Here is an 11,894-nt window from a genome sequence, read left to right as displayed (position 1 = left end):
CTGCGTTGGGCCATTATTTGGGGGCTGAGGGCGGGGAGGGTCTGGAGAGCCTGGGAGTGCGCGTAGGTCTGCGCCTCCTGAGGGAGCCTTCTGCGTGGCTGCTGCAAATGTCCAGGGACCCGCAAGACTGGATCAAGGGTCAGCGACCAGGCCACGTTACAGGCCCCTGAGAAGAGCTCCGAGATCTGAGCCCATGGGAAGCCTGTCTTTCCAGAGAGTTCGCCAGCCTCGGGGTCAGGAGCAGAGGCCGCGTGTGAACCTGACGGAGGCGGGGGGTGGGGGTGGGGGCACCTCCGTTCACAGGGAAAACCGACGGGAGCAGGTGGGAGAGGGCGTGGGGTGCCCCTTCATCCAGTCACCCCCTGCGGCCGCCTCCCGCCCGGTGTCCGTTAGGGCCTCGCAGTGACAGATGTTCCGGAGGAAGCGGGCAGGTGCTTTACGGAGGGAGGCCCGCAGCCCACGGCGGGCGGGCGGGGCTCACGGTGCGGGGTGTCCTCGCCTGCGACTCCCCCCGCAGGTGTGACCCCGCCGCTCCTGTCCGGGGACACTCGGGCCGCGGCCGGCGCTGCTGTTGGTGATGGAGGTCGGGACCCAGGACCGAGGGCCACCGTCCTCCAGGCTGCGCTTCTCAAGAGCCACGTGAAGCTCTTGTTTCTGAAAAAGCAGATTCTGGTCCAGTGGCGACGGCTTCTCTTCTGGCGGTCACCGGGGGGGGGGGGGGGGGGGGGGGGGGGGGGGGGGGGGGGGGGGGGGGGGGGGGGGCACCTCCCGGGCCCGGAGAGCGGCTCCGCCGGGCACGTGCGCGGGACAGGTGCGGGTCGTCGTCTCCCGGACGCGCCCGGGCGAGCGGAGCGGGGCGGCGCTGGAGGAGGGGACGCGAGGGAGGGGGAGCGGGCGGGGGGGGCGGAGAGGGGAGGGAGGGAGAGGGCAGGGGTCGGGAGGGGGGCGGGGACCGAGGGCGGGCGGGGGGGATATGACGGCGGGAGGGGGGAGGGGGGAGGGGGGAGGGGGGCGGGAGGAGGGCGGGGGCGTGCGCGTCCGTGCGCGTGTGTGCGCGCGTGCGCGCCGCCCCGCGATTGGAGGGCGCGTCTCCGCGCGGACCTGTCCCGGGCGCTCAAAAGGGGCCGAGGCGGCCGCGCCCTGCAGAGCCGCCCGGCGCGCCCCGCAACCACCATGGCCTCGCCGCTCTGGGCTTCGTGCCTCTCCCTGCTGTTCGTGGGAGGCCTGGCCCAGCCGGCCCCGACCCCGCCAGCCATGAGGGTGAGTGTCCCGTCGGGGGCCCAGCGGACTGCGGCACCCCACGACTGCGGGGCTGCGAGCGGTTCACCCCGTCCCGCCCGGGGCCGCCGCGCCCGTCTCCCGAGCCCCGCCCAGCGGCCCCTGCCGGGCGGTGCGGCCGCAGGGGGGCCCGGGGCTGCCCGACGCTGCCCCCGGGCTGGAACCCAGGGAAGAGAGCTAGCTGAGGCTGGGATGTACCTGGGGCGTCAGGGTCAGGGAACGGGGCTTGTCTTTTGTTCAGGGGGTAATAAAACAAACACACAGGCCAGGGTAGCTATTGGCCAGATCTAATTTTAGGGGAGGTGGGCTGGTGAGCGGGAGAGTAGTGGGGGGACTCGAGGAAGAGGATTTGCTCTTAGGTCTTGGGGTGTGCAAAGCGCCCGATGCCCTTGGGAGAGCCCCACACTGGAGGTCACCAGCCACCCTGTAAAAGATGTGTGTGCGAGTCTTAGGACACAGGCAGGGGACTCCGTAGGGGACTTGAGTTACCAACAGGTCTTAACTTTAAAACCAGACAAAGTCATTCAAAAACTCAGCCTCACTTGTGGCCTTAAACCAGTTACATCCCTTTTCTTGGCCTAGCCCTCCCCTGTAGAAGCTGGAGAATAAAGCGCAGGGACCCCCGGGCGAGAGTCATCCGGACAGCTGGGCAGAGCACAGGGTGCTGGGTCCCACTAGATGGGAGCCCACCCGTGAACCATTAAGAAAAAGTCTTGGGACGTTTTCAGTGCAAAAAGGTGGTTTTACTGTAGCACAGGGACAGGACCCGTGGGCAGAAATAGCTGCACTGGGTCCTGAGGGGTGACTGATTATATGAGGGTTGGGGGACAGCATGAGTCTAAGGAATTCGGAAGCTAGGGTAGCTGCTGCTACCATAAGGCTATTTATTGTAAGACCTTAGTCCTCAGATCCTCCGTATGTCTGTCAGGGGCCATGTTTGATGATGATTGCTAAGGCACGTCTAGGGGCGGAGTTTATGGTTAGTGAAGTCACACCAACCAGAGCATGTGGTGAAGCATGAAAGGAAGTCTGGACGGAGCTGTGGGAGTGTTATGACCTGCAAGCCCTAGGAACCCTGCCTGGAGACTTCAGGCTGCAGCAAAATTCAGCTTTTGTTCCTTCTTTTCCCATCACTCACAAAGTTTCTGGGTCCGCAGGGCTCGGGAGAACCCAGAAACTTGCATTTCTAATATGTCCCCAGGTGAGACTTGTCTAGGTCCACAAACCACTTTGAGCGCTCCGTCACGGGGTCCCTATGATGTGTAAGATGACGCATATAAAATGCCCAGACTGGTAGTGGATGTAAGCACATTTCTCCTCTCTGAAAAGAGGCAGCCTGTGGGAGGTGTGCGGTCTATAGCAGCCACTGCCCCTGGGTTGGGGTGGACTTTCAGCTCTAGAAAGCCATCTTGTGACTACAATGGCTGTATTTTAGAGTATCCTGATGCCTTCAGGCTGGAGCAGAACTCACCCAGCCTTCAAGGGTACAGTTTTCTTGGGGTTCTGTTTCCCACTTACAGCATGATACCCACCGTGAGGGACAAAAGCTGGGAGCTCTTACCCCAGGGGTAAGGTCGCATGAAGGCAAGAGGCACACACATCACAGTCCTTGGAAGGATTTCCTTGTCCTTCTTTTTCTTAATTTTTAATTGTTTATTTTTGAGAGAGACAGAAAGAGCACAAGCAGGGGAGGGGCAGAGAGAGAGAGGGAGACAGAATCTGAAGCAGCTCCAAGCTCTGAGCTGTCAGCACAGAGCCCGACATGGGGCTCCATCCTATGAACTGTGAGATCATGACCTGAGCTGAAGGCGGGCACTTAACTGACTGAGCCACCCAGGCGCCCCTCCATGTGATTTTTTTTAACTAAGTAGCAAGAAAGGCAAATAGTAGAAAGGGCTTTGCATAGAGCAGAGTTGGAGGCCCCGGGAACATTGGGGCTCAGATGACAACTCAGGGGCTTCCTGAGGCCAGTGTTCCTAGATGTTTGGATTAATGCGTGTGCTCCCGTGTGGATGAATGTCCAGACACCTAGGCAAGGTACCCGCCTGGGGTCAGCCGCTGCCTCCCCTCCTCCTCCTCCTCCTCCCCTCCCCCCTCCTTATCCTCCTCCTCCAGGACAGTGAGGAAGCAGCTGCAGACTGGGGGAATGAAAACAGCGAGTGGCTGTCCCCCTTCGGAGCCCGCCCTCAGGCAATCTCCTTGCTGCTCCAGGCCATCGTTTACGGACCAGATCCCTGCAAGCTCACCTTCCATCATTAAAATCCTCTGGCTTCTGTGCAGTCTCCTCAGACGGGAGCAGCTCAGCCTGTCCCTGGGGCCTGGCCTGCCTGGAACGTGGCTGCTGGTCGGCAGGCAGCTCCTTCCCCGCCCTTCCCATTTCATCCAGGAGCAGAGCCTGAGTGGCAGGGGGCAAGGAGGCGGGCACCCCACTGTCAAGGCTCTGGGAGCGGCCTCGTGGGACCCAGAGGCGGAGCTCGTTATTGGCCCAGCTGTGGGGGAAGTAAATCACAGTTTAAGAATAGATAGATGAGAAATGGATGTAAAGCCGCAGAGATCTCTTAAGAAAACTTGAGAAGGGCTGGAGTGATTGCAACATCGCATTAGCATGCTGGTGTCAGAGGCCGGGGGACACTTGTGATGACCTTCCAGGCACGGCTAGTGTGTCACACAGAGCTTGTACCACACATGCACACGTATACACTCACGCGCATGCACACACATGCACACATGCACGCATACACAGACGCTTTTTAAAAATATTTTATTTTCTAAGTAATCTCTACACCAAATGTGGGGCTCAAACTCACAAGCGTAAAATCAAGAGTCACGTGCTCTACTGAGGAAGCCAGCCAGGCCCCCCACACATATAAAGGAATTTCACCTATAAAACACACATTCTAGTGGTGGCTTCGCCATAACTAAAAATACTGCTGCAAACAGTCTCTTCACTTCTCAGATTTGCGCGGTACATGAAAGACCTTCGAGCACTTTGCAAAAGTCCTCGGGTGTTGGGGATTGTTGTTTATCTAATTATCACGTCACTATGGTGTTTTTGTTACATTCCAGGTGGATTGCTATCCGGGGGTGACGGGCACCATCTACGAGTTCGGCGCCCTCACGCTCAGTGCTGGGGACTACGTCCATTTCCAGCAGTTCGCGGGCAAGACGGTCCTCTTCGTCAACGTGGCCTCCTACTGTGGCTTGACAGCTCAGTACCCTGGTAAGAACGCGGGTGTTAATTCTTTTGGAACCAGCTTTGTCAGATGGCCATGATTCCAGAATTTTCCCCAATATGTCATTGCAGGAGGGGGTGGTGATCATGTGAGTCCATCCCCCTCAGTCCTGCCACCGCTCTACTCCCTGGGACAAAACAGAATTATCTCGAGATTTGAGAAATAACATTCTCCCGAAGACGTAGTCAGAGACGACCAGGACCGTACCTGTCACCCCAGAAGGTGGTTTGCTCCTGAATGCCCTGGGGAGGAACATTTACTGTGGGGAACCATGGGGCTCCTCAGTAAGAACGTGCTAGAAAGAACTTATTTGAGAATCTGGGCTTGTGTTGGGTGCTTTGGGGAAGGATTCAGGGATAGCTTTGCTCTGAACTGGATGCTGTCAGGAATGAGGAAATGGGGACCGTTCTGTGACTGTGAGTAAGGTATGTCTTCGTAGGGGCGCCTGGGGGGCTCAGTCAGTTAAGTGTCCGACTGCGGCTCAGGTCATGATCTCACAGTTTGTGAGTTGAGCCCCGCGTCGGGCTCTGTGCTGACAGCTCAGAACCTGAAGGCTGCTTTGGATTCTGTGTCTCCCTCTCTCTCTGACCCTCCCCTGCTCACGCTGTCTCTCTCTCTCTCTCAGAAATAAATAAAAAACATTAAAAAAATTGAAAAAAAAAAAAAAAAGGAAAACACTCCTGGGTTCTCAGCACCACCACGTGATGGAGAAGAGGGAGATGTAGTTTTCTAAGTGGTGACCTTTGACGTGGTAGCTCCAAACCCGGCCGCCCTTCTGCCACCGCAGAGGTGGATTCTGTCTGTGCATCATGGGGAAGAGCTTGGGGTCCCTGTGGGTCCAGGAAAGGTTAAAGTTTTAGATGGATTGCAGTTTCTGACACACCAAAGTTTTCTGCTTTTTTAAAATGCTTTTTTTTTCAAGATTAATTCAAAAAGTTAATTGCACCAAACGCCACAAAGAAGTGAATCAAAACAATACACAAAGAGCTTTTAAGAAAAATATTCCACGTGTTGACATTGGTGTCTGTTCAACTGATCAAAAATATAAATTCCCCAGGTTCCTGGCCTGGGCACTGGGGGTGCTCAGTCAGTTAAGCATCCGACTCTTGATTTCAGCTCAGGTCATGATCCCATGGTTTGTGAGACTGAGGCCCACACTGTCAGTGTGGAGCCTACTTAGGATTCTTTCTTTCTCCCTCTCTCTGCCTCTCTCTCTCAATAAATAAACTTAAAAAAAAATTTAAATATAAAGTCCCATTGATGTGTCCTTTTTTCTTTTATTCCCATCAATTTGTCTTAATGGAACTTCAATAATAAGAAATCCAAGAACTTTCTCTCTTTTATTTTCCTTCCTTTAAGTAATCTCTACACCCCATGTAGATCTCACAACCCCAAGATCAAGGGTCTCACACTCTTCTGACTGAGCCAGCCAGGCCCCCCCAAGAATTTCCTCTTTTAACACCACTTAAATTTAAGTGTATTGCAACCTCATCTCTAAGATACATGGTTCACTAAATTTTGATATTTTACTTTAATTTTTAATGTTTATTTTTGAGAGAGAGAGACAGAGCTCAAGCTGGGGAGGGGCAGAAGGAGAGGGAGACACAGAATCCGAAGCAGACTCCAGGCTCTGAGCTGTCAGGACAGAGCCCCACGCAGGGCTTGAACTCATGAAGTGTGATATCATGACCTGACCCGAAGGCGGATCCTTAACCTGAGCCACTAGGCGCCCCAAAATTTTTTTTTAGTGTTTTATTTATTTCTAGGAGAGAGAGAGACAGCGTGAGCAGGGGAGGGTCAGAGAGAGAGGGAGTCACAGACTGAAACAGGCTCCAGGCTCTGAGCTGGCAGTCAGCACAGAGCCCGACGCGGGGCTCGAACCCACGAACCGTGAGATCATGACCTAAGCGAAAGTCGGACGCTTAACCAACTAAGCCACCCAGGCGCCCCTATATTTATTATTTTTTTAATGTACAATCAGCCCAGGGAAAAACCTGAAAAGCTACAGATTAAATTTTTACTTAAGTTTTATAACATGTCAGGATCTAATTATACAAGCCTAAATAACAGTTTAATATCACTTAGCAAGTAGAGATTTTCCTCCCCTCAGACAGTTAAATTTGAAACAATACAGTAAGTTTAAAAGCTATGATATATAGGGGTACCTTGCCGGCCCAGAGGTAGAGCCTCTGACCCTTGATCTCAGGGTTGTGAGTTCAAACCCCACACTGGGCATGGAGCCTACTTAAGTTAAAAAAAAAAAAAAAAAGCAAAGTTGTGATGTATAAACAACAGTTGCATGAAATGAGAATCTGCTTTTAATTGTTTAGTTTTAATTTAAATTTGTGCTGAATAGGGACTATATTCACTACATTCAAAATGTAAAAGATATAAAAGTCTTTCACAGTGAAAACGTCCCCATTTCTTTCTTTTTGGGAAGCCAGTGCCATCAGTTTATAGTGCACATTTTCATAAATCTTTAATGTCTATGCAGGCAGTTGTCTCTCTCCTGTAGAAATAGACAATTACATGCAATCCTGCACCTTGCTTCTTCATATAATCAAACATCTTGGATGTTATTTTGTATCAGTACATGATGAATTTCTTCATTTATTCGAAGGCATAGTTTTCCACTCTGCTGCTGGGATATAATTTCTTAAACTAGTACACAGTATCTTAAAGAGTGTCTCCTTCAAATTTTACTCCAGATGAGGGAAACTGAGTTAAAGGAATTTGCTGAAGGACTAGAACCAGGGTTGGTGGGTGTTTCTGCCTCAGGAAGGAAATATTCTGGAGGGTCAAAGAGGAAGGTGAGTACGGACAGTCACTGAAGAAATATACAGAAACAGGAAGGCACTGTCACTTGGGAGGTTTGGGGGGAGACACCATCACAGCACAGAGCGGAGCCTGAGTGGACCGGCTGGCCCTGGTAATGGGGACCCGACACTGCCAGGGGCTGAGATGAGATACTGGCAGGGTCTAGACACGCAGGTCAGCAGCTTCCTGGCAGCAGTTAGGAGTTTGTGGCCTGGAATCCCCGTGAGAGTCCAAGGGAATGGCGTAGACGAGAGGGTAGAGAATGCTCTGGAACCAGGCTCCGAATTCTGCGCCCAGGTGACAGTGCCAGAGAGTGCTCCTGGGAGGAGGCCTGGGTGTCAGGTGTGTCGTTGTGATGGGGCATCGTGGGTGATGGGTAGCTTGTCCACTTTGTTTGCCTTTGCCTTGAAAATTAAAAAAAAAAAAATTTTCTGTCTTTATTTTATTCTGAGAGAGACAGAGAATGAGCAGGGGAGGGGCAGAGAGAGAGGGAGATGAAGATTCTGAAGCAGCTCCAGGCTCTGATCTGTCAGCACAGAGCCCGACACAGGGCTCCAGCCCATGGACTGTAAGATCATGACCTGAGCGGAAGTCGGACGCTCATCCGACTGAGCCACCCAGGCGCCCCTTCCTTGAAACTTTTTGATCCATCAATCCACCCCTAAGCAAGCCAGCAGGGGCGTTTAAATCTTACTTCCCTTCAGAATCACGCAGGCCCTGCCCCAGGGCTAACCGACCAGTGCTTTCTAATAAGCGCCCCCCCTGGATGGCACAGAGGGGCCACTTATGGATACAAGTGCACAAGAACAATGGCAGCTGTTGGGTCTGATTCTGGAAACTTCTGTTCCGGCTTTTTGCTCTGCCTCCTCAGTCTCTGTAATTTTGAACTGCTCCCTCATAACCCTCAGTGTGTTCCCGTGGTCAATAGATCATCCGGATCAATGGGTCGTACCCTTTCCCCGCTCAGGGTAGGGCTGCCAGCCAGGCTACCCATGCTGCTGTCCTCCCACAGAGCTGAACGCACTTCAGGAGGAGCTGAAGCATCGAGACGTGGTCGTGCTGGGCTTTCCCTGCAACCAGTTTGGGAAACAAGAACCAGGAAAGAACTCAGAGATCCTCTCAGGGCTCAAGTGAGTGGCTGCTGGGGAGCCTGCAGAGACCCACCAGGATTCCCCTCCCTCCTTCCGCCGGGAGACCCACTGCCTCTGGAAACTTCCAGGGTGGGTGGTGGGTCGTTGGGGCCAAGAACATCGTTGTGAAGCTTCGCGTGCAAACCTGCCTGCTGGCCGTGCTCAAGCACTCGCTCTGCCTTGAGCTCCTTGATGATGACACTCGGGGAATGTCTAATGGGAAAGAAGCACAGGGCGACGGCGGGAGTGTGGGCAATGGAACGGAGTCGGGAACCGTAACTTACACTAGTGCTTTCCAGTTTTCTTGGAAGTGTCCACTGGCTCCATCAAGCATGACGTCCTAACTCCCAGAGACCTCTCTTTCCTCCTCTTCCCGGTCTTCCGTGTCTCCCTCTTTATCCTAACCTCCCTTTGTGGCGGAGTTATGGTGGCCATCACCATGCCTTCCTGTCCTAATTTGGGCCCTCTTGGGGACATCCTGTTCATTGCAGGTACGTGCGCCCAGGTGGCGGCTTTGTCCCCAGTTTTCAGCTCTTTGAGAAAGGGGATGTGAATGGAGAAAACGAACAGAAGGTCTTTACCTTCCTGAAGGTGAGCGCCCATACACCTGGCAGGAGATGTCCTGGAAGCGTGGGGCTCTTTTCTAGGATTGAGGCTGGACTCCTTGGAAAGAAATGCCTAGATAAGTTCATGAATCGTGGCAATATCCATTGTGAGGCTTGAGCTTCAACCACCCGAAACCTGTGGCCTGTGACAGATCTGACGTGGACTAGTGCCCCTTACTGAGTGGCGGTGATTCTCTCTCCAGCAGTCATGTATGGAATACCTGCAGGGGTGGGGAGCTCTGCCACAGGGAGTCCAAAGGTACTAATAGGGCCCCGCCCCTCCTGGGGGCTCCTCTCCAGTCAGGGAGGCAGACAGGGGATACATAACACAGAGTGCTGGGTGGTAACTGGTCTTAGCATCCCCGAGTGTTAGAACCACAGAAAACCACAGAACCACCGAGGTGCCCTTAGGCCACTGGTTCCCAAATGCCGGTCTGCCACAAAAGTCTGGTCCTGGTTGAAATTTTCACCCATCCGTTGCAAACTGGGGAAAAAAAAAAAAAAAAAAAAAGTGGGGAGTTTTTTTGAAAAGCTCATCTTATTGAATATAAAAGACCATCATTCTGATATTAAATTCATTTTGCTTAAATCCTATAAATTGCCACTTGTGTTGCTCAAAAACGGTGATACTAATGATTTTTCTTTGAACTAATACTTTAAACATGTTAATTTAAAATTTTATAGTTAAGTAGAATTTTGATTTTTCTTATTGTCAAAATAGATGTTGGTTATTCTACATTAATCTCTACAATAACTATTAATAAAATAGTTATTAAACCTTGACCAGCCTGGGAAGCCCCAAACTCTGGGAACCACAACTCTAAACCAAATAATTTATTTTTTCAGCTAAGAAAACTGAAGCTACTGAAATGATAGGACTTAGCAAAGAAAATAGAAGCTTTTATTTTAGAAGCACCAGGATATAATCACGGGAGGGGCGGACTGGGAAGGGAGGAATATTTTGTCATATCCCCGTTTTTTTTTTTTAACATTTATTCATTTTTGAGAGAGAGACAGGGTATGAGTTGAGGGAGGGGCAGAGAGAAAGGGAGACACAGAATCCAAAGCAGGCTCCAGGCTCTGAACTGTCAGCACAGAGCCCAACACCGGGTTTGAACCCACAAGCGTGAGATTATGACCTGAGCTGAAATCAGATGCGCCACTGACTGAGCCACCCAGGCGCCCCCATACTCTCTAGCTCTTGGTTGTTGTATTGATGGCGTTGCATAGAACCGTCTGGTTCACTGCGGGCAGGCCAGGTGGTTCATATATTGACACATGGGATGGTGAGTAGACTCTAGGGTCCCAGAGTCTACTGGACCTCACAGAAGCAGGAAAAAAGAGCCGTTTTTTCATATCTCTGCTCCAGAACTCCTGCCCGCCAACCTCTGATCTTTTGGGCTCACGAGACCAGCTGTTCTGGGAGCCCATGAAGGTCCACGACATCCGCTGGAACTTTGAGAAGTTCCTGGTGGGGCCCGACGGGGTCCCTGTCATGCGCTGGTTCCACAAGGCTCCCGTCAGCACCGTCAGGTCAGACATCCTGGAGTACCTGAAGCAGCTGAAAACCAAGTAGAAAGGGCCAGAAGCCGTCAGAAGTAGCCACTGCCTCCCACCTAAAGGACATGGTGGTTCTGTCTTTACTCCACATGCCTGCCCACCTGGATATGCGTGTGACCAAACCCTCCTGGATATGCGTGTGCCTGTGTGCGTGTGCTCGTGTGTGTGTTGAAGGAAAACCTATCTCCCCAACTGTCTGCTCCCCAAATATCAGGGTTTTTCCACTGCATTGCAAAGGAAAAGCAGATTTCAGGGTAGATGGCTCAGGCTGCCCAACATTCCAGAAAAAGGCGAGCCCCGGAAGTTCTGCGTCTGCCCTTCCCCATCCTGGAGGGTTGGAGAAAGCAGGAACTGGCTGCAAGACCCCCAAGATCCCCTTCATAACCTCTCCTGTCCTTAAAGATAGACCTAGGTATGAGGCTCTTCCTGTCCGCAATGAGGCCTCCACTCCCCACCCCCTGCAGACTCTTCAGGGCAAAGGAGGAGGGGCCTCTCCCTGATGGCGGCCCCCGCCCCCCCCCCCCCCCCCCCCCCCCCCCCCCCGCTCCTCAGGGTTGGACCCACCCAAGGCTCCTTGGCTCCTGCCCCTTAGTGGTTCTGGCCATCGCACAGGGGCAGAGGTGTCCCTTCATCCGAAGGGGGAGCTCTGTCATGCCCCTGAGCCCCCCCTTCTCATCACTGACTCAAATAAAGGAAATTCTGCAGCATCTGGTTTCCCGAGGTGTCTCCCTGCCCCGGTCACGACCCTGCCCCCCATACCACACCCTCCGTGTTTTGTGTTTCCCACACGCATTCCAGATGCTTCCCTGCCCATCCAGACACCGGGCGGGGCTGGCGGCTGTGACCAAGGACGCGGACCTCGCCGAGGCAGCCGCCCCCTCCCGCTGCGGGGTGGGGGGGGCTCCTGGGGGCCCACGTGCGAGGTAGCCCCACTTCTCTCCAAAGACACAGACATTCCGTAAAATTCCTGCTCACAGTTAAAAATGTAAAAACACAGGAAGAAACGGGAGAGAAGGATAAGGAGCCGTCGCCCCTGTCAGGGGGCAAGCAGCGTGCGGGGCGGCGGCTGTTCGGTCACCGCGCGGGCCGCCCTTTCCGGTAGCACCGACGGCCCAACGCCGGAAACGAGGGGCTTGTCAAAAACAGCCGTTTTTCTTTCCCTTTCAAAAATTACTTTGAACACATTTCACATGTTTTTTGCGCTTTAAATACTGTTTTGCACTTGGAACGTAGAGGGCATTTCAGTGTCGGTGGCACCGTGAGGCGGGATG

The 11,894-nt window shown here is 53.2% G+C and overlaps 1 protein-coding gene across 1 annotated transcript; it reads left to right on the top strand.

Moving 5' to 3' along the window:
- Positions 1-1,077: 1,077 nt before the first annotated feature.
- On the top strand, positions 1,078-11,142 carry GPX6 (glutathione peroxidase 6). The gene is made up of 5 exons (XM_039257584.1): positions 1,078-1,260; positions 4,345-4,498; positions 8,341-8,458; positions 8,950-9,049; positions 10,433-11,142. The coding sequence occupies exons 1-5, from the start codon at positions 1,174-1,176 to the stop codon at positions 10,637-10,639; spliced, it is 666 nt and encodes a 221-aa protein (XP_039113515.1). The 5' UTR covers positions 1,078-1,173; the 3' UTR covers positions 10,640-11,142.
- The last annotated feature ends 752 nt before the right edge of the window (positions 11,143-11,894 follow it).

The sequence above is a fragment of the Hyaena hyaena genome, unplaced genomic scaffold (assembly GCF_003009895.1).
Source record: "Hyaena hyaena isolate Hyena2069 unplaced genomic scaffold, ASM300989v1 scaffold_637, whole genome shotgun sequence".
Classification (NCBI taxonomy): Eukaryota; Metazoa; Chordata; class Mammalia; order Carnivora; family Hyaenidae; genus Hyaena; species Hyaena hyaena.
The sequence above is the reverse complement of the archived record's forward strand: the minus strand, read 5'-3'. Positions and strand labels throughout refer to the sequence as shown.